Here is a 24196-nt window from a genome sequence, read left to right on the forward strand (position 1 = left end):
ACCGGTTGAAGTTTTACACAAGTAAATGTGTAATTAGATTTGCCTATATCCTCTTTTCTACAGCAATCATTTAATCTTTAAAAGTAAAGTGATCGACGTAAAGCATTTTGTAATATATGTATCTCATTTGATATTGCATTGAATTTTGTTCAGCTTATTTCTTCCATTCTAGGTTATCAGTTTTCTCATAATAACGCTAATAAATATTTAATAACAAATTGATAGACAGAGAAATACTATTGTAGATTTTATGTACAATTAAATACGCGTATTACTATGACAGGGCTTCATAAAATTATTTAACAAGACGGCTAAAACACTTAAACATCTTTGACTAATTTGTTAATAATGTAAATGACAATTCAAATAATTAAATCAGCATACTTACTGGTAAACACCAATTTATTTTTTCAAATAATATGTATTATTATTTGATAAAATATAGTCAATAGTAGTATGAATTGAGGACGCCAGGCGCTTGACTGTATAATTATGATAACATTTTATTACTGTAGAGGAATTACTTACGGCAGTAAAGTAACGATTATGTATTTACAGCAATGTTTACGTTATAAATACTATGAATACACACATAATTTATGTAAGAGAAGGTCTCGAATTATTGCTTTTAGGTTATAAGTCAAAAGAAAACCGCATTTTCGACAATTACGAAGGTAGGCTGAAAACGAATGAGATTCAGAAGCGCGCCGTGGAAGTAACATTCCCCCTCTATACGCATGCGCAGGTTTGAAGGGTTTGCGTTCATCCAGTGAATTTTGAGAAGCGGACGTATGGAGACGTGTTCTAGTGTAAAAACTAGCTGTAAACAGCGTGCTGTTATCGAATTTTTAACTGCAGAAAAAGCGACGCCTACTGAGTCATCATTCATCGTCGTTTAAAGGCTGTTTATAGTGACGATGCTGTTAGGTATTGAAAAATATTGTTTTTTTTTAAAAATAAAGTCGTGGCGGAGGCATTAAGCGAGACTAGGGTAGATCGTGTATATTTATTGATTACACGCTCTTTTCTGCCCTAGATTTTGACTAAAATCACTTGGCAAAAAAAAATGTACGTAGAAAATAAAATCGTTAAAATAGCGTGGCTGACAGAGAGTCTCCGGACTCTATATAAGCTGCGGGTGATGTAGGTTTTCTCCATCAATATGTTGTTAGGTCAACTACAAATCTTGTATTAAAATTTCGTTGTTACGAGCCTGGAAAAGCCATAATTGTTGATGAAACACGCAGTGGAGGTCCGATCACTGCCACAGACGATAAAAATCGCAAACTCGTCGACGATTTAATTAAAAATGACCGGCGATCACTCAACAGCGTACCGCAAACCATATTGGATTATCCAAGGAACGTGTCAGCTTCATTATTGAGCAATCAGGATACCGTAAAATGATAACATGACAACGCTCGTCCACACGCTTCCCGCGCAACTGGAGAGATTCTGCGTAACTTGAAGTTTGAACCGATTCCACACACTCCTTACTCCCCCGATCTTGCGATTTACATTTTTTTCCTCCAATCAAGAGAGAACTCGAGGGTAATCATTACACCTCGAACGATGCTATGAAAGCAGCGAACAGAAGGGGTGTACAAAATCCGCACTTTCGTCTACATGACATTTCATTTTGAAGGCTTGTTATAAAATAAAAAAAACATATGTGTAGGGTTTTGGTAGTTGAGGGTTGTTGGAGCTCTTACCCCAGTTAAAGATTGACAGAAGACACGATGTTGCTGTTTAATGCGTATTTATTATGTGCTGATTTCAAAATGCGGAAAAAAACGGACAAACCTTATGTAAAGACCCAGGTCTATTTTAAGAAGCTAAAAAGGTTTTTAAAAAATGTAATATGATTGTTTAATCTATAGATGGACAACTGTATGAAAGAGATATAATGTATGGGTATTGGAGCAAAAATGGATAATTTTTCAGTAAGCTGCTTGTTGTATGCAGATGACGCAGTTCTGTTGCAAGCAGCAAGGATGATTTACAACAAATGGTCTCTAGACATACATTCATGTATGCCTGGAGAGCGAACTGGCGATGAACGAAAGTGATGGTATGTGAAAGGGGAAGTGAGGTTACTGACTGCATATTAAATGTAAAAAACGAATGTCTTGAACAAGTAGAAGAATTTGTGTATCTGGGAAGCATGTTTTTAAGAGATGGAAGAATAGAAAAAAATGTTGAAAGAGGAGTGAATGCGGGCAGCAAAATGAACGGAGTACTAAGCACAGTAATTGCTAATAAAAATATGTCAATCGAAGCTAAACTGGCAGTGCACAACAGAGTTTTAATCCCAACACTTGGATGTATGGAAGTGAAACATGGAACTGGCAGAGGAAGGATGAAAGCCGAGTGAACGCGTGTCACTATCTAAATATTTAAATTGTTCCTTTATCCTTCTTCTTTCCTTCCCATCCCCTCTCCACTCTTCATAGTAGTGTTATTTTGTATTTTTTATGTATATATATATATATATATATTTATTTTTGTTAATCTTTGCTTTTAATTTTTGTATAAAATTGTAAGATTCAATATGTCCATGTATTTATAATTTTCTCAAACTGAACGGTTGGGTAGGTAGGAAGAAATTGCCTTAAGGCAATATGCCCGCCCTTATATGTACATTTATTGTATATGTATATAAAGTGTCAAATAAATAAATAAACGCGGTTGAAATGCGATCTCTTAGACGAATGTGTGGAAAATCAATGTATGACAGGGTTACGAATGATGAAATCAGGCGAGTGTGAATATGAGTCAAGTATAACTTATAATATTAAGAAAGGGTATCTGGGATGGTTTGGTCACGTAGAACGAATGGACGACAAAAGAATGATAAAACAAGTATATATGGCAAAAATTAACAGTAACGTGAGACGAGGACGACCAAGGAAGACGTAGCATGATCAGATAAACCAAAATCTTAAGTCTGGTCATGTCAAAAGCAGACAGAACCGAAGGGCATGTATGACAGGATAGATGTGTGTGGCGGTCCATTCTCTTTGCCTACCCCGACGGGGAAATGGCATGATGGTAGTACTAGTAGTAATATAGTAAAATTGGTTCTGCAATATTATTATTTTAAATACATTAATGATAATAATATTTACTATTATAAATTTTAATGTAAATATAATCCAGAACTCTAATCTGCACATGTGCTCTGCAGCCGCAAGACGTGTTATAATTAAGTTAATATCTGTTAATTATTAAATAAACATTAATTTATTTTGATTGTGAACAAAGAATTAGTTTCCCAAGCGCCTATGCGCTCTGTATCTGCAAGATGGGTTGAGATGTTCATTTTACAGCACGCTTGAGGTCATTTGATCAAAATGGCGCTTCATAAATCATCGTAACTAACAATAACAAGGAGTAAATAAGGGAACGGCGATATGACAGGCGACACGTAAATAATACATTCACTAATAGTTTTATTACATATATATTTTATTAAGGATGACAGTAAACAAATAAAACATTTGAATGGTAGTTAAAATAAATAGTATTTGCATAAATGAAAGGAAAAATTAATAATACAAGTTTTGTTTCGCAAAAAAAACGCAAATAAACGAGGCAAAATAAATTCAAACAAAGATTTCAATTGTCTTTATACATTTGTAACATAAAAATACATTATTTCTAGATTTAATTAGAGGTACATATTGTCCACTTTTAATAATTGAATTTTTTTATTAATACACGCATGTCCAAAGTCAGAATCGTAATGAGAAATATAAAATTAGTTGTTTCGTAATACTATAGAATATATTTTTAACATATTTGATAAGACTAGATGATTGCAGTTTTATTTGATTAAATTACAAGATGTAATGAGCGATAATATTATGTAGTTATTTAATGCGGAGTTTGATCATTAGGATAAAATGACACACATTATATTATAATATTTGATGTAAAATGTGTAATCCTTGTTGCTATTTTTTAAACTTTAGTAAGTTAATCTTTATAGGATCAAAAGTGTGTGTTTATGTCCTAAAAGATAAAAGAATGGCCCGCGCAAACATTTAGTTTTTGTAGGCATATTTCAAATTTTAACTTTATCAGGAACAGTTTTCAGTATTAAAACAAAAAAAAAAAATACATAATATTTGGAATTAAGAATCATTTAATATTCAGCTCAATATTTAAGAGAGGAATACTGTATCACTGGTGTTCCCATTTGATTAACATAATTAAAAAACACACAAATGTCATTTAAAAAGAACATAATTCAGGTTAGTACTCTGTACTTAAAGAGAAAAAAACATATTTGTAAAATAAGTTTTTTAGTACGTAATTAAAGTTAAAAAGAATAAAATGTCTCTCTGTATTCTATATCAAGGTTTTATGTAGTTTTAACAGCATTAATAAGTATAACTTAACCCTTTGCTCCCGGAATGTACAAATTTGTCAAGGAGTAAAATAAGTCATGTATAGTAAAACCTCGTTTTTACGTTCCTCAATTTTACATTTTCCCGCTTTTTACACCAAAATGTTCAGGACCCATTTTTCTTCATACATTTTCACAAAAATATTTCCCCCAATTAACGTTTTTTACATTTTTCATCACCCCGGTTTTACGTTTAAAAATTTTCGGAATTCATTTGATGTGTCAAAAAGCCAAAATAATGTCGTAATAATGATGCCGCGGCCAGCGCCACCCCGTGTGCCAAGCGAATGAAGAACAAAAACAGGTAAACAACCAATAAAGGATAAATTATTGTCGTAACCTAAATTCAAAGCAGGTGCAGTGTAATTGAGTGTCTTCCTTTAGGATGGTCTTAGTTTTCATTTGAAGAAAAACGTCATATTGACTTGTACAAATCATGATACGCAGTTGACAAACGTTTAGAAACAATAAAGTTTAGATATCATTAAATTGCGATGTTTAAAACATAGCTATAGAAATATTTAACGTTATAAATAATGTGGTTCAAAAAGCCGCGATCTATATGACAGTTGTTTTTAGTTATACCATAGAAAAAAAAGTGATACCGTATAAATAAAATTTCCCAACATTGAGGGGAAAAATTATTTTATGCAAATTAAAAATTTACACATAAAATAATTTTAACATGCTGTTTTTAAATCAAATAAAAAAAGGGATTAGATAATATTGTTGGAAATAATATGAAAATATTTTTTGTGAAATCGTGGAAAATAAATATTGACAATTTCCACTTTCCGTTTTTACTATTTTTCTGGAAGTATATTTCCACTTAAGTGTAGCAAATCAATTTTACGTTTATGTAATTCCTTTTTTTCCATACATTTTTCATTTCCTCAGTTTAGCACTTTTTTTCTTGCTCCCTTGAAAAACTTAAAAAGGGGGTTTTACGTATTTCATGATAATGCATTTGATGTAATTAATCACTATCAGTACATATTTTGACATTTTGAGTAGTTTTAGCCATTTTGAAGTAATTAGTTCAAAAAATGACTGCTGGGGATCAGTTTTGCATAGAGCTGTCACCCATTTGACTTTGTAAAATTATGACACATTTACAAACCGCAATAATATAATTAAAGCAGCAATTTTTTTTTTCAAATATTTTTGTGGTTTGATTAATTATTTATTTTGAATTTTGAAATAGGGCACATATAAACACATTCTTATGTGTGCTTTAATAATAACAATGAACATATTATATTTTATTTATAATGCGGGTTTCAATTAATTTTTGTAAATACATCGTATTAGAAAAATAACAACGTTTTTATTGCAATTCCCTACTATACAAATTTGCACCAATTTTTTATTTTTTTATAGTCTAGTATTAAAAAAACAAGCAAAAAAATATAATCATTTTCAAGCTATATAACGTAATTTAAAAAAAAGTCCAAAAACTCTACTAAATCGTTCAGGGAACAAAGGCTTGGCTGAATAATATAACTGCTTCTTTAATTTGTGTAAAACCACTAAATAAATGTAATCTGCTGACCGGTTTCAGAATATGACTGTTCTTTCGTCAAGGCTTTAAAATAAACTACCATAAAATATTTTTAATTTTACCAAATAACAAGTAGATAACTAAAAATACATAATTTGCTAACATGTGTTCAAAGTTTTATGTTTTTTGTCGTGGCCACAAAATCTTAGAAAAGGAATAAGGGATGTATGGCAGGCTGATACTGTTCTGTAAATAGTTGAAGATAAATTCTCTCGAGCGATTACGAATATACACTACCGACCTCTCACCTTCAAGTTTTGGGTAGGTACATTGATATGTAACAAAAGGGCAGCGTATGTCACGGTACACATATCTACGCATTCAAGTGACATGGCTTCATTATGACGTTATAGTTGAAGAAAAAATTTTCCGAGCGATTACAAAGATACACTACAAGATTGTTCCACCGAGCAATTTTTCCTTTAATTACGATTTATTTCAATTTTTAATCGTTCTGAGGTTGGCACTTTTTTTCTTAAAAGCATATTCAAAATAGGAGAGAACTAAGTCAATTTTGAAGTCGAATTGAATTCTGACATAACTGTCAGTTTTGAAAACATACGCCTAGATGCACAGATAATGTGGCTAGATTCTGCCCTATTAACATATAAGAGCATCTAGGAGTAAAATGTTTCCACAATAAAAAAATATTTTTTCCATCTGTTTTACTATCTTCCTGTGTCGAGACGTCATACAAAAATCATGTTCAAGTGAGCATTTTTTGCTTGAATTGGGATTTATTGGAGTTTATAATCGCTTTGAAGTGGGCAATTTTTATCACAGAAGCCTATTTAAAATATAAATGAGAACTAATTTAATTTTAAATGAAGTAAGGAATGCGGACTAAATTTTCAGGGTCATTCATTGGTTGGATTCGATCGTACAGTCGTACAAGTTAAGTGTACTGTCTCGATATGTACAGATGAAGATAGCGTTCATAATCACGGCGCAGCTTCTATTTCTGCTACCCATCCCCTTTATGAGAATTTGTAAAACAGTAAGAAAAACACAAAACATTTTTTTAGTCGCAAAATTAAAAGCGTTTAGTGTTAGTTTATTTTGAATTTAGTTATATATTTAACATGGAAAATCACAAAGTTAGTGCTTCAAATATTATGTTTTATAACTAACTGTTTAAAATAATACCGATACTTAAAGTAATTAGGAGTACCAACTTGTACAGCTGTGGTCAATTAATAATATTATTTTATCACAAGCTACAGAAAAGAATGGATTAAAAAATATGTGGCCATCATGTTAAATAAATGCTACAGATATATATTTTTGCAATAAGTGTGTGATTAAGGATATTAAAACAGAAAACGTCATTTTTAAAACTTCGTATCAAAATATAGATAGCGTAAATATATTTTTTAACGTGGTTTACAATCGGTTAAATTTTAACATTTAGGTTGTTTTACAAAGCATCATAGCGTAGAGATTATAATAAGAGAAAAAATAGACATATGTAATATGTAATTTCATCGTTTTTATAAATATTTTCAAACACTTATACCAAAATTACTCCGCAGTATATGAATTAGTATATAGGCATCAGAAGGCGTACTTTTATTCAATAAAAAATGTAATAAAAAATAAATAAAACAACTTTGTTTTTAACCACTAATTTTTATTTTTCACCAACCGGTTTCAAAGCAAACAAGCTTCTTCCTCAAGGTTTACGTAACTAATGAATTGATTCCTTTTTTTTTTTTAGTTACGTAAACCTTGACGAAGATGCTTGTTTGCTTTGAAACCGGTCGGTGAAAAATAAAAATTAGTGGTTAAAAACAAAGTTGTTTTATTTATTTTTTATAATGAATAACCACAAAGTTAGTGCTTCAAATATAAACTTTATATTAAAAAATGTAATGTTCATGAAGGAATTTCTGCAAAAAAACAATGTAAAGATTTGAGTTTTATTACTAGCGACATTTTTTAAAAATGCATGAAGAAAATATGAATAAATAATAAGTACAAAAACGAATGAATTGATAAGTTAAAGTAGTATCAAATAAAATGCTTTTAGGATATGATAAATCATATGGGATATTTACATTTGAATTAAAAACATTACTGAAATTCCTTACAATTTTTTCATTCAATATAATTTATTGATTTCTTTACATATTTGTAATGAAAATATTTTAAAATATAAAATAAATGCATTTAATACATCAGAGTACTTATTTTACATTAAGTTTTTTATTTTGGTAGACGTTGGCATCGTTACATTTAATCAGATTAAATACGTATATTATAATATATATTGCGCGTACTGACTGCCAACTCTCCGTCCACACGGATTCAGAAGAGAATTATCTATATAAAAATATACATTACATATTTACATTTTCATAATTAATTCATAATATATCTTTCATCAAAATAATATTCAAAATAATGGAATGTGAAAAGGGTTAGTATAATAGAATACTTCTTAGAGGTACCAAACTTATCTGTAGAATGAAGAAATTCAGTGATTTAAAAAAATATATATTTGTTAGTTGACTGTCAAACAAAGCCATTTTTTTTTTACGATTCGTATTATCTTGGATATGATTTTTGAAAGTTTTTTGAAATTACTCCGCCCGCGACGTCATTAGTTGTTGTCGGAGAGTTGTCCTGACATTTAAAAAGTGAACCCCGTACTAATGAGTGATGCTACGATGTCCCCCCACTTTCCAATCTGAGACATTGTTCAAATTCATGAAGGCACTGGACATTAGACATTTTTTTTAAAAGAGTCATCGACACATTTCTGGTCATGCGGCTACAAGAGTAGATCCCAGCAGAATGCTCGTACGAGGTTTTCCTGTAATTTGAATTATTTAATTTCAAAAGCACGTACGACGTTTGCTCAGAGGAATTTCTCTTTTGTGGCCCCTAGAGTGTTTAATGTCCCGGACGAACTTATTAAGTTCTTCAAAACGAAAGCCATTTTCAGGAGGAGTGTACAAGTCTGGATTTTGTCTAAGGGAAGAGACCATTGCAGGAGACTGCTGCTAGATATTGCATAGATTTATATACTATTAAGCGTGTTGTCCAGATGCCCATTAAAATATATGTATGTTTATGCAATAATATTTAATTTTTATTTTTACTATTATTTAATTATGTACGTGCTTCCATTTTCCATTATGTTGAATCCCAACTCAACACAAGGCCCTTGGCCTCATAGGTCATATTATGAAAATAACATAAACAGTTGCAGCTGTCCATAATCTGAGACCAGAATAATGTATTCAACAATTTTCGTCCGTTCTACAGATAAGTTTGTGGCAACTATATTTGCTTATTTGAAATTAATACTTAAACATTAAACAGGACAAGAATGTACGGAGCAAGATTTTTTAATAGTACATAAATATATCATGCGCAAGATTAAATTGAAAGTTTTCAATAATTGCTAAGGTAGATTATATAGAACATTAGTTGATTCTGTTTTATTTACAAGATAATATATTATTTTTTTAACCTAGTAATAATACAATTTGAGTGTTGCCACATGAGCCGATAAGCCTCAGATTCCAACTTTAATTTGTTTATCGTCAGTAGGCAAAAGCATACGATATTTTATATTAGCGTAAAAATGGTTTAATAATACAGGTAATATGTTGCTATAATCTTATTTGACCAACAGAAAAAAACAAATTAAACCCAGCTGTTTGAAATCAGTATCTTGATAATATCAGCGTTTTTTTTCATCAACATTTCAGATTTGGTCTTATAATATTGAATCTGATATCTATGGGAACAATTACGTGTGAATCAAAGGTACGAAAATCAGCCTTTTTTCATTGGCTTGTAAAATTTTAAAGTTAAACTTTTCATTAAAAAGAGTAGTGTAAATTTGTCCTGAGGAATAAACTTTAAATACATATTTTAAGAAGTATTTTTAAAGGACAGTCTTCTATAAGGGTAATGAAAATTATTTATGTCGAAAATACAAATATTAGTGAACCATAAAAATGGAATAATCTAAATTAAACTAACTGTAAGAGTTCTTTTTCTTTGATGTATCCATAAAATCCTCAGAACCTGGGATTTTTAAATACACGTTTAAGTATCTTCTTCATACAGTCTACATTTGTCAACATTTAAAATTGGATTTATTGTGTATGCAGATAATTGGTAGAACTCCATAGTAAAATTTGGTAAGGTATCCAAAATACAATACTTTTATTTTATAAATATACGCGTTTCGTCTTGTTAGGACATTATCAAAGTAAATGAAATATTTACAGAGTTTCCTTATACACTAACAATAATTTATGTTGAATTTATGCATTTATGCACTTATATCATTAAACAGCAACTATTGTTAGTAAGTAAGGAAACTTTGTAAATATTTAAGTTAGTTTGATAATGTCCTAACAAGAAGAAACACGTATATTTAAAAAATAAAAGTAGAATTAAATCCAATAAAAGTATTTTATTTAGGATACTTTACCAAAGTTTTAAATTGGATGTTTTTTAAAACACCTTTTACAGTTATTTTCTTTATTTTCACAGTTTTGTAACATAATAATTGCTGACTGTGTCCATTTATTTCAATATTTTGGTGATGCACCATTTTCAAAAATCTTGCAAACAATCAATGGTGTAACGACTCTTATGATTTAAACAATTTTAAAAAAGTAAGCTGTTCACAAAGATACTAACGTTATGAATGTCAAATATCTAAATAGATTAAGTTTTTCCTAAATGCAAAGTAAAATTGAATCAAGACAGAAAAAAATGTAATTCTTAATGGAGATACATTATCAAAAGCTGCAATTCTAGGAAATTATGATCGACTGATGTTGGCTGGTCAAGCTGTCGTGTATTTAATCAATTTGTAGGAGTCAGAGTCAAAAATAACATGATAAAAAATTATAATTAAATGAATCACACATAAAACATTTTTATCGGGTTTCATTATAATACATCTTTTGAAAATGTACCATAATGAAACCCGTACAAGAACAATAAAAAATGAACAACTAGCAAAGTTTCACAGCAAGAATTCAGTTACTCTTGTATTTCGGGACGGAAATTATATTAACTTTGTAAACTTTTTGAAGTTCGGGGGTTCCATATAATTACATTTATTTTAGGATACATTTTACAATAATAGGTAACAATAAGGAATATGCAAGATTAAATTAAAATCACATAAAATGATCTCCATACAAGTGTGTTACTTTTTGGAACACAGTGCAATGCACAGATCCAAAATAAGTTAATTCAAAGAATACTAATATAAAATCAATAATTTTAATATTCATTATTATCATTAGCAAGCTGACAGCTGAGTTTATATACTGTGAATACTCATAAACTATAAATGATTAAATGAATTTTGGGTTATTCTTGCAAAGTATTTAAAAGTAATTTTAAACTCACGTTGGGCGCCATTTACAGAAAAACCTTCATTGAATTATTTTTGTTTGGAATAATGTGTTGACTAAAGTAATCTCTAATTACTTGTAATTTGGTTAGGAAAATCCACCTTGTATTTATCAATCACAGAAAAAAACTAAATTGTCAAGTCTCAAACACAACTCGTCTTAACAATGAGTTGTACATTATTTGTGAAAAAAAATCTATTCATTAGATTTAATTTTAATTTGTGACAAACAATTCATGCTTCGTGGTCCTCTGGACAAGAGTTGATGCCTATAAGGGCTTCCGTTTGTTCGTCTAAGTCTTGGATCCTGAAAAAAACATGATGTTAAAGACATACCGAGGCAGAGCAAACCTTGAGTACATTTCCCCTTCTTTAGCTTGTTATAGAAACCTTGGAGTTTATGTAATCACCATTACAGTCAAAATATAGGTGCTTTTGGCCGGAAATCTGCCTTGGCAAACAAATGTTTGTTGCAGGAGGCAAATCTAGCAGTTCACAATGAAGTTCTGTTGCCGAAACATGGAATTGGAAAAATAATGATGAAAGTAGGTTAAATTCTGTCGGAATGCGATCTTTCTGGCGATGTGTGGTAAAACGATGTATGATAGGTGTACAAATTTCAAGATCCGTGCATTATGCGTTAGCTGAGACAAGTATTATCGTCAAAATCAAGAAAAGGGTGCTGCGTAGGTTTCAAACGTGTAGAGCGAATGCACAGCGAAAGAACCGCTAAAAGGATCTACGATGCCAATGTTGATGGATGCAGAAAACGAGGAAGACAGAGAAGAGTATGGCACAGGCGCCATGGCGCAGTTGGTTAGACGGCCAACTGTGAAACTGGCGTCGTGGGTTCGATTCCTGCCAGTTGCAAGAAAAAAATCCAAGAAAGATTTTTTTCTCAATTGGTCTGGGTGTTGTGGCGTATTTTTCATTACCTTCTTCTATATCCCCTCCATCCCACCTGCTGACAAGCCTCAAAATAGAGGCTTAGCGGGTTATTCCTTTTAAAAATAAAAAAAAAATCAAATCCAACAAATACTTGAAGATGGACACGTCAAGAGTAGGAATAATCAGCGTGCGTGCATGAGAAGATGTATGAATGTACAGGAAGCGAGGTCTGTACGCAAAGACAGAGTGATATGGAGTTCTATCCTCTCTGCTTACGGCGAAACGGCGTAGTGGATTGTTTGTTTGTGTTTGTTTGGTTATTTGATGAGAACAGTAGTAATCATTATTGTTTCACAAATTATACTGTTTCGTGAAACAGTATCAGTGCATTTATAATCGTGCACGTTAGTGCGAGCTACTAAAAGCATGTATCCCACCAGCACGTTGGTTTTATATTTTTGTGCAACTTCTGTGGTGAAGGTGTATAGTGGGATTTGGATGTTAGTGTAATTAGTGTTCTGACGAAGAGACGTGTATGTCTCAAATCGGTACACATAGAAAAGTCAGTAAGTGGTTAAATACAATTATTTAGTAACATTTAATACTGTATTCTATTATTTTGTATCATCTTTGATTTCAGTATTTATGTGGTATAAATATTAAATTAAAGTGTAATGAATTTTACCTTATACTTCTATTGTGCACGGCCCTCATGTGTGCAATCGTGGAATGCACCTTCCTAAGCAGCACCATGGCCGGGTCCCAGTTCTCGTAGTGAGCCAACAAGGTAACGGCGAATACGGACAGGAACATGGGAAGCATTCCGGCGTAGAACAGAACCGGGTAATTGATCTTCTTCACTATCATATCTGCCAGCATGGACATTGGGATCGTGAGGCTGATGGAGATCGTCGCTATGAGGGACGAGGTGAGGAAACTCCCCCTGGAATAGAGAAGGAAACAAATCAATAAAATACCTAATAATAATAATAATAGTTTCTGTAATTTTCTACAACTTATATGGAAATGTTCATCAGGGAAATTATTCATTTTCTTTTCTATTGATTTCACTTGTACGAGGTTGGTTTGAGGGAAAGCTAGTTTTCAATAGATAGCATTATGTAACATAGAACGCCATATTGGTTTTGACATTTTTTTTCAATTCAATTAATTTATTTAAAAATAACAAATACATAACTAACTAAAATTCAAGGCATACATATTATAACCAGAAAAAAAAACATGAAAGAGACTCTTGTCTGAGAAGTAGTAGGAGAATCCTGCTCCGGAAAACCCCTTCGGATACATGGAACATATCAAAATCCAGAGCGATGTTGTTCAGCATAGCTGTAGCCCTTCCAACAGACATAACCATCGGCAGATTGGTCCTGTATATTGGAATATGAAACAATCTATGCTGACGCTGTCTTAGGTAATTATCAGGAACATACAAACCAATGCTCCTCTTAATCTCAGAATTATCGACCATACCACGCAACAATCAATAAAAATGTGTAGTCAAATACACTTTCCTTCTAGTCTCTAAACTGTTGTAGCCAAGCATACCCTGGAGAAACTCGGTCGGGTAGAGCCAAGGATAATACCCGCACTCTCTCATGTAGAGATATCTCAGAAACTTCTTTTGGATTTTCTCTATCATAAGAGAGTACTTTAGTTCATGTGGCCCCCAAATCATCGAGCCACTCTCGAGTCTACTTCGCACCAAGGAGTTGTAAAGAGTTCTGAGTACTCGGGCATTTTTTAAAACCCTAGCAGTTTGCAGAACGAATCCTAACATCTTCAATGTTTTACCACTGATTGCCTTTATGTGATCATGAAATGTCAGGATGCTCACAAATCTAACGCCCAGATCCTTAACATTTGATGTTCGTTTCAGATTTTAGTCATTCATTTTGTAGCGAAAAAATAGAGTTTTTTGGGCCCTAGTGAAAGACTACCATCCAACACATGACGTCCGTCAAAATTCGATGCATAAAGAACAATCAGTTTGGTTTTTACGGCCGTCGCAAGCAAGAAATTGTGTGTTTTGTAAAAAATTTAAAAAGTCAAACATCGTTTAGTGATTAAGTTCCTTCGCAAGGAAAAAACCATGCAGAAATCAAAGCCGAACTGGATGCTGTTTATGGCGAGTTTGTACCATCGTTAGCAACAGCAAAATTTTGGAAAGCTGAATTTGATCACGGTTGTAGCGGTGTTTTTGATGATGACCACCCAGGGCCCTCAAATATCGTCACTACACCAGAAATCGACAACAAAATCTCTCCACCCTTCACTTTCCATGTTTACTTACCACAACCAAAGCACTTCTGATAGAACAGTTCCCACCAAGCCGTTGAGTAGCAGCCAAGCCCACTGCTGGCGACTGGGCCACTCGAAGGGCTCGCACGATGTCAAGTGAAACACAAAGAACATGGGCCATAACAGCAGCATGTTGAACAAACCTACGAATCCTGAAACAATCATCAAAACATACATAATTTTATTCAATTTTATAATATTAAAGGCCACATGTACTATAGCGATGGCTTCACTCGCAGTATATTCCTTGAGCTTGACCTTATTTTCAGTGTTGAATAATATTAAAACAAATAAAAGAAACTGACAATAGAAGATTTAGTAAATGCAATTCGGCAAAGTCACAAATGTGAATGATTCTTTGGTTTTGCTTTTTAATAATAATTTTAAAAAACAAAACTATTTCATAAATATACAACAACTTTGTTTTTAACCAATTTTTTTTTTTTTTTCTACCGATCGGTTTTATAACTACACAAGTTTCTTTATCGAGGTATAATAAACTAGTGAATCTTAGTTTATTTCTAACAGCGTTTACTAAATACTAAAATAAATAATAAATAAATACATACATTTGACTCCCACAATAAATAAAGCTGACCCACCTAAACAATGGAGGCGGATTCTTAGTATAAATGACATTTCTAATCAATTATCCAATTCCCTGTCATCAAACATTAAACCTGCATTCTACACAACTAATAATATAGAAACATTGTTAAAAAATCACAAAGATAAAGTGCCTAAATATAATAAATCTGGCATATACCAATTAAATTGTAAAAATTAAAAGAAACTTTAATATAATAGAAAAAGAGTACTTAAGGTGCCTAAATAGTAATCATTTTTCTGAATTCGCAAACCATCTGATATATGAAAATAATCATAATTTTAATAAAGACACTGAAATAAAAGTTCTTCATGCCGAAAATAAACTATTAAAATTAGACAACTTGGAAATCTTAGAAATTAAAAAGGTGATTCATAATGAGAAAAAAATAATAAATAAACAAAAAACAATATTTCCTTTAGTCTACTCCTGTCTAGTTTTAAAGATCGTATCCATCTCACTCTACACCTCCTATCTTTACAACAAGAACAATATGACAAAAAGACATGATTTATTAGCTCTATATGTTTCAATTTAATATTTAGTAAACACTGTTAAAATAAAATAGGATAAGATTAATGAGTTAATTATACCGTGATAAAGAAGCTGATGCAGATTTGAAACCGGTCGGTAGAAAAAAAGTGGTTAAAGACAAGGTTGTTTTATATTTATTTTATTAAAACTATTTCGATAGCTAAAATTATTAATATTCTTAGATGTTACGTGGCACCTAAATCAAGCCAAGTTTTTTCAATAAATAAATATAATAATCATTATTTCCCTGTCCGCATCCAGTAGTTGATATTATATGATATACGAGTATTTTGTAGCCGATAGTTGATGTAGTTGATATTTTATTTGACATTGAAATATGTCTTGGTAATCGCCACTTTTTTAAGTCCATCAGAGTTTTGTTTAATTTGAAAATTGCTGGAGGCAATTACCAACGAATTAAAATGACATCTACTACGCGCTTTTGAAATATCTATACGCTATTGATGTAAGAAATAGTAAAATGAGAAGTGAATATTCAAAAGCAACACCGCATCAGGCCTGCTTTCATCCCGGTGAATCCAGAAATATATCAGTGCCAAAATAGTTTCCTTACCAAAGAAAAGCGGTATGTCCATCTTGTCTTCATGGTCAACCTTCCTCCTCAGGAATACCAGGTAAGCTGCATAGAAGAAGGAGCTCACTAAAGCCAGGATTACTCCAGTCGGTACTTTCTTGGATTCCACTGTCATATCTGATAGTGTGACAAGCACCTGTGAAACAAATCCAGTTGAAGAAAGAGCATAATTACAGTCCAATTATAACATGACTCGAGTTCTAATAATACTAGCTCAATTAGCGAGTGAGTGTTGCAATTGAGAAAAGTAGGTTGGCGGATTTTAATTAAAGGATTTGAAGATACTGACCACTCCCCCGAGGGCGACACAGACACATATCACTTTGGAGAGCGTGATGCGGTCTCCGGGCTGCGATGGAAATATGGCGGCTAGCGCCAGCGTGAACAGGCTGGACGCAGATGACAACGCCGTCACGATTCCTGTCTCAGTCAGCGCCAGTGATACTTGGAATGTATAATTGGCCAGGAACCACTAGAAACAACGAAATTTACTCACACAATGATGATCGACTCCTATTTAATGTTTATATAAATTCATAGACATATTTTTGTGCAAAACATATTTTAATAACAGCAGATATGTGGTCTAGTCTATCTGAAGAGAAAGTCATGGTACTGTCTTATTAACCCCTCGAATGCCAAACACTGTACCTCAACTGTCAAGCATTTTTCCTGCGCGCACTGATTTTTGAGCCTATTTTTGGGATAGTAATTTTTACGTGAAAACAGAGCTTAATCGCCAATGAATTGCAATTCTTGGTTGGCCTCTAAATAAACTACGTTTACGTACTTTCTATAATAAGGTTTATATAAGACCATAACATGACTTTTTTAGAGTGATAACTTTTGTATTTTGTCTTAGAAAAAAACGAATTAAACAAATACTGCATCACAAAACATCACATTGACTAATGTGTTAAAAGTTAAATACGTTTTACAAAAAAGCCCACGTTGAATTTATTCCGCGAAGTGTCGCTTTATTTTAATAAAACTGTCAAAGTAATGACAGTGGTGGCGATTTTACTACTTAAATCTATCCCTAAATACAATCAATAATGAACAAATATTTACATTTATCTTTCTAAAAAAAACACATTTATTTCACAAAATTGAAAAACACTAAACGTAAATATTTGCAATCTGTTGAATGTGGCTTTCGGAACTGTTATGACACCAACGACGTTTTTTGATAAGTGGTATTAATTCGTTTATTCAAAAAGTAGTACCAAAAATCCATTTGAGGGCCTAAAGTCCATGGATGTCGTAATTCTCATCATCAATGCAGTGTGGTATGTGGGAAGATTGGCATGGTTTAGATTTAAGTTTTATGAATAATATGTTATTTTAGTAAACAGTATCTATAAACCCATATTTTTAAAAATGTACTCACAAGCAAGCAGAAACAAAGCGCAACTTTGGCCTGACGTCTCGCACTCAGTTTAGCTGCCCGCCTTCTGGCAGCTTCACTAGCTCTCATAGACGCGGCGTGTGACAGGCGAGCGAGCAGCGCTTCGACTGCGCAACTCTCCGACATATGACGCACCTGCGAGGAAAAATAACCTAAAATTTGTGTCCAAGTTTAAAATGATAGGTTTTTCAACATTCTCAGTACCCCAAAATCTCGCTTGTTGCAAATTTGTTTAATTTTAGATAACCCATTTTTTAAATGTAAAAAACCAGAAAATGGAGGCCAATATGTCATCCTCATTTCTCAGGTCCCCACAATGTCTGTTCTTTGAATAAAAAAAATACAAGATTTATAATATAAGGTAAAGCCAGAAAGAAAGTCCCATTTGGCAGGTTGAAGAAAACATGTACGCTGTCATATTTAGAAAAAATATTGTGAAAAAATCTTTAGACCTTAAACTATTTTTCTACATAAATCCCACCATTTTGTAGGCACTTGCTATAGTGCAGCACTAGCTTGTGTATTACCTCTTAAAAAAAGGGTGCCACCCTCTTTATAAAAGGGGATGCTCATTTCGTTTGTTGCCGTGGACACGACCTTAACGAACTGTCTCACCCACCTCCTTACCATTGCAAATCACTTGTCATTTGTTTAATGTTCTTCGCATTAAGGAAACAAATTACAGACCTAATCACACAAGCGAAGGAATTTTCGATTATATTCGGCATTTTAAACAAGCACCACGAAGCATACACAACAGCCAGCCAACTCATAATGGCGTCAACTCTTCAATAGATCAGAGTGAGTACTACGCATGTGCAAAACGGAATTTATTTTTTAGAAATACCTGATAACAATTCTAGACTGTACAATGAAATTGTTTACTTACCTCAGCAACTTTGCTGAATCGAACAGATCTTTGTCCCGCTTCATCAGTTTCTGATGCAGACAGATCAGCTGTTTCCCGTTCTGGGGTCCTAATAGGCACAAATGTTGAATCACTCTGAAAGAAACAATTCACATCTTTAGCAATTCTATTGAGAGATTTTCAGGGATAAAAAAACATTGATGTAATGTTATATCGCGTGTAATGTTGATATTTTAAATGCTATTTATGTATTCATAAAAACCGAGATGGTTTAAGAATAAAAATCTTTTCCAATTCATTATAACAATTTACTCTTATACCCGTATGCAGAGACAAACCTTAAGGTGAGGAAGGTACATTCTATTGTCTTCACCTTCGGGTTATTCTCTGCACTTGAATTTAGAATGTACTTTCCTCATCTTAAGTTTTGTCTCTGCATACGGGTATTAGTTTGCTTATATTACCACAATATTACAGAAACACTTACATATTAGCATCATCATCAAAATATGCTATGTTTATTATAGAACGATAAAAGGTACATAATATATTGAATACTCGTTGTAAAATTACATTATTGATAAAAGATGCTATTGTCCTCATATCAGAGAATATTTCGATGCATATTAATTTAGCATAGTTGCAAAACTACAACAAACCTATTTGAAATGTTACATTCTCATTCATAATACATGAAAGTTACATTATATAAATATTAAATTAATTTAATTCACAATTCAATAAAACACTTATGTAGAGTTTTAACATTTTTCAAAATAAACCTTTGTAAATGAAACCAATATTAAAATCTAATTATTATATTAATTTTAAAGCTGTATCCCTGCAAACATTTTAAATAATGCAAGGCTTTCCCAATATACAAATAATGTACCTAATAATATGTACTCAGTATATTTGTTTAATCCAATATATAATACAAATACATAGATTACAAAAAATGTTCATACAAAAGGTACATTCTATATAATTTCCTTTTTATTTATGGATGTAGCCACTCCACTGGCCCGCAGGCACGTTCCGGAGTGTCAGTGTATTATTTATTTTATACATAATAGTACATACTTTCATTTCAATTGTTGTGTTGTTGTGTACAAATTCAATGGAAATATGAAAAAAGATTTTAAAACATACCTACATTAATAAAATGAGAAAAGACTTTCAAGAAATTAAAATTATATTCTGATATATGAAACATATTCCTCAGCTTCCTGTCTAGTCCTTTTAGTAATCCATTTATGGACTAATTGATTCTTAATTACATTACTTTTCTTGGTCTATGTAAAAATCATCAATACTTGTTAAATACCCCCCCCCCCCCATAAACTATTAACACTAGGCACCTATATATTGAACAGCAATTATTGTTAGTATATAAGGAAACTTTGTAAATATTTAAGTTAGTTTGATAATGTCCTAACAAGACAAAACGCGGCACAGATATAAAAAATAAATAAAAGTAGAATTAAATCCAAAAAAAGTGTTTTATGTTGGATACCTAACCAAATTTTAATATGGAATTCTACTAATTATCTGCATACACAATAAATACATCACTATTAAGTTCTGTACCTCAGAGGCAGACGGATGCAAATCCAGAATTTGATGAAATGACATTTCGATTTTCGTATCCAATTTATGATCATGCATGACCATTGATTTTAAAGAAATGTATATCTTATAATGAAAGAACCAACATATTAAGATACTGAAAATACAAATTAATGCTATAAATTATTAGTTATCACTTAGAGAAAGTAGATTCTTTAGGCTTTTGTTGAACATTTCACGTTTGGATTTGCATTCGCCTGCCTCCGAGGTACAGAGTTTATTCGAAGATGATGATAAGTCACCAAAATGTTTTCTTTTTATGTATGGTTCCAAATGAGTTTGTTTTTATAACTCCTGGGAGTATAATATCTTGTTTATGTATTTTATGTTTTATTAATAACATGGCAACCACGAATAACAGAAAAAATTCTCACCAAGCTCATGTTGATATCTGTGTAAAAGTTATCATCCTCTGCATTTGGATCTACAAGCTGAAAAGGAAAAAAAAAGATTTTACAATGCACATTGTAATTAATTTTAGTTTTTTTCTCCATCTTTGTCGCCATTTATATAATGAATATAGGATGCAGGAACCCCTACAGTTGCCATACTAAGCTCTGTACGAAGTAATACGCAGCAACAAGTAGGTGTTTATACTATAGATTAAGGACTCGGAGGTAGCAATTATTATTGATAAACTAAAACTCGACTGCATAACAAAGGTAAGAGGTACTGGCTGATAGAGTCACTCATATGGACAAAAACCATTCTATGATTATCAACCACGGAGTTAGCTACAGTTTAGAGCAATACAATGGGCCTCAGGTCGAGAGTTGGAAGCACAAACTAAAACCGTCCGTTACAGGTTTGTTGTTAAACTAAAAATTAAACCAACAATTTGAAACGCATTTGTTTTGTGCAACAGAGCTAAAGGGCTTCTCTAGCGAATTATTACTCCGAGGGTAAGAGATACTCGGCCCTAATTTTATAAATGGTATAATCGTACCCAACGGTTCTACTTAGAGATGTGCTGACTCCCAAATTAAATCCAGAAAATGTGTTGATTTTACTTCTGTAAACCGATTTTACATGGGAAAATAGACAGTTTGTATAAGTAACAATTGTTTGAACAAATATTGAAATCACCGATTAGGTGTTACAAAAAAATGTTCACATCACTATTAACCATGGAGGAGGGAATTAATTTGTTCTAAAATGGAATAAAAATAAAAAAAATGACCGCCTTAGCCTCGGGGGACCATTCTTAGAGAAATCATACTGTGCTATTTATTTATTTAATTTTATTAAATACTTTTGTTTTCTTAATCAATTTTTTGATTTTATAACTTTCTGCCTCACTAAGTACACAGGCGAGTCTATGTTGAGGTATGAATATTTTTAATTCAGTCAAAGTCAATTTAAAGAAAACAATTAGTATCACCATGAGAGTATTCATGGTAACACTTAAGTGATCGTGTCTTCCGCTAATTGGCTGGCAATCATAAAATTCACTTTTATACTCTGAAAATTCAACCAAAAATTGGGGTGCGTCTTATGGTCCTTTGCGTCCGCAAAATACGGGAAACAGTTTAGGTTCAATGAGCATATGTATATGGCTGCGTTGACCTGAATTTAAGAGTTTTACAAAACCATCTATTTAATGACCTCGTTTTGTTACTAAATAGGTTTATATAACATTTTATTTTAGCATCTCATGAAAACTTTTTCTTTAGCATCTCATGAGTCTATTGCAAAATGTCAATTTCTTTCACCCACCCAATAAATTATCATGTGTTATTTATTATTTAGTTTCAATACGTATGAGAATTTTTTTTAGATGGTACTAAAATAAAACTAGAAATATTTGTATGTAAATAAATTGATATTGATACTAGTCTTTGATAGGAGAAACGGAATAAAAGGATAAAAGAGATGACTGCTAGGAAATGTTTCTTTGAATGAGATTAAACAAAATTGCTGTTTCTTTGATAGTGGATGGGAGATGATTCTTACGGTCAGAACATTGGGCCTGCAAAAACATTATTTGCGGGTGTTCTGATGGGCTTTTGTACAAGAACGAGTTGCTGCTCCCAATGCTATATTCAATTTTGGATTGGCACAATGCAAAATATAACATTTTGTCAATTCTTCGGGAAACATTATACTTATTACAAATAAATAATTACCATATAGGCTGGTGGTCTGTTGCAATTGTCCCTCCAGGGCGGCCAGAAGCAGAGTCCAAACAGGTACAGAGTAAACATCGAGGTCTTCACATATGTACTGAAGAATGGCTTCTCGTACTTCTCATTGTGGTAAATATACTGAAAACCACACATTTCTGTTATGCAATACAAGACGTTATTTCCTAGTCATCGAGGATCGCAAGTAATACCAATTACCGGACTATTCGCGAGTGACACGCTGAAGGGTTTCTTCCTGAGGTAAGACTGACTGCAACTCAAAACAACCTGTTTTAAAAAGGCTTTAAATGAGTAGCTAGAATGTCTCAGGGAAGCTAGAAATGTTTAAATCATTTATGTGAAGATTTAACTCATTCACCGCGGTGCTTATATATGTCTGTAAGTGCCCTGACAGCACTACTACGCGGTGGTCACAGCATATGTGAGTAGTGTATTATCAAAAGTGTTTGTTGCTTAAATATTCAAGTATAGAGGTAATAAATTCATGATCACTAACAAAATAAGTGTTTAAACCTTAGAGTACTAATACACCACCCGCTTGTAGAGCCCATTCTATGATTATTCATCACGAAGTTAGCTACAGTTTGCAGGAATACAATGGGCCGTAGGTACTCAGGTCGAAAATTGCAAGCGCCAACCGAAACCGTCCGTTACATGTTTGTTGTTAAACCAAAAATTTGGAACTCTTTTGTTCCACGCAATAGACCAAAAGGGCATCTCTATAAACGGGTGGCGAATTATTACTCTAAGGTTTAAACTAATACATAAAATAAGTTAATTTTGAACACAAGGAATGGGCGAATATGGGTAATACTTGACTGTAAAATACATATTTTTATACAACTAAATAAAGATTCAATGCATATGTGGTAGAGATGTTATTATTAATTATGCGTGTACAAACCATTTGTAATTTTATACTTTATTTTGTCAACAATTTTTTGCAATAATTAAAAAAAAATGCAGTACAACTTGATATGCTCTTCTAAATTTTGTTGAGGTACAGCAATGAATCTTTTGTTCAACACATCCATCAAAACTTGACAATAAATTATGAATACAGGTTGTCAATAGGGAGATTTTGTTTATTAGGAATTAAATTGTACAAAAGCTAAAATATTTACGCTGAAATTATAGAATACGCATAAAATTTTACTTTAATTATCACTACAATATGTTTTAAAAAGCCGTATTTAAAAAAGTTACTAACCTTAGTAAGTTCTGAAGACGATACCCAAATAATGTCGACAAGGAGAAGAATGAAAATACCTAAAATTAAACGTTGAGTTTTGTTGAGCATATTATCGTTTCGCTTCAAATTATCGCTCATTACGAAGTAAACAAATCTGCCAGTTCAGCGCCCATCATTTTGTGAGCACTGAACAAATACCTTGTGATTTGCAGAACTAATAGTGCAAATTTAGCGTTGAAAAAGAAAGCCAATCATGTAAACATTTGTCATTACAAGTGGTTTTAAGTTTTAATACAGAGATCACGATTTCGGACGAGGAAAAGAGAATTTTTAAAAAAGGGACGCAATTCGACCGGAATCAAACTTTTCACGCACTGAATAATTCACATATATGCCGACGTCAAACAAATAATTAAACTGTATCAAATGTATTAACATAACTGTATTTATTGTAATACCGAGTCACGACTGTAAGAAAACGTCACGGTGCTGAACACAAATGTCAAAAACTAATGTCGGCCATATTAGATGTTAATTATTAATGTTGCCACTACACTCGTTGACGTCATTCAAATAATGGTTCCAAAAATATAGTTTTTTTATGTCTTCAACGCTTTGGAACTAGTTTCCATGGAAATTTTTCACATG

General features: G+C 32.3%; 1 protein-coding gene across 2 annotated transcripts; it reads right to left on the minus strand.

The window, feature by feature from the left end:
- Positions 1-10531: 10531 nt before the first annotated feature.
- Positions 10532-24088, minus strand: LOC148276049 (solute carrier family 35 member F5). 2 transcript variants are annotated; one of them, XM_088234823.1, is made up of 10 exons: positions 23567-24088; positions 22339-22476; positions 20587-20643; positions 18605-18718; positions 17698-17850; positions 16597-16779; positions 16287-16443; positions 14564-14723; positions 12938-13195; positions 10532-11671 (listed from the first exon to the last, which is right to left on the minus strand). In XM_088234823.1, the coding sequence occupies exons 1-10, from the start codon at positions 23684-23686 to the stop codon at positions 11599-11601; spliced, it is 1413 nt and encodes a 470-aa protein (XP_088090949.1). In that variant the 5' UTR covers positions 23687-24088; the 3' UTR covers positions 10532-11598. The 2 variants fall into 2 exon arrangements, with proteins under 2 accessions (XP_088090949.1, XP_088090950.1); XM_088234824.1 differs by lacking the exon at positions 23567-24088 and adding an exon at positions 23261-23328.
- Positions 24089-24196: the final 108 nt, after the last annotated feature.

Source organism: Micrasema longulum, unplaced genomic scaffold (assembly GCF_059751315.1).
Source record: "Micrasema longulum isolate JH-2025_06_02 unplaced genomic scaffold, ASM5975131v1 h1tg001292l, whole genome shotgun sequence".
In the NCBI taxonomy this organism is placed as follows: Eukaryota; Metazoa; Arthropoda; class Insecta; order Trichoptera; family Brachycentridae; genus Micrasema; species Micrasema longulum.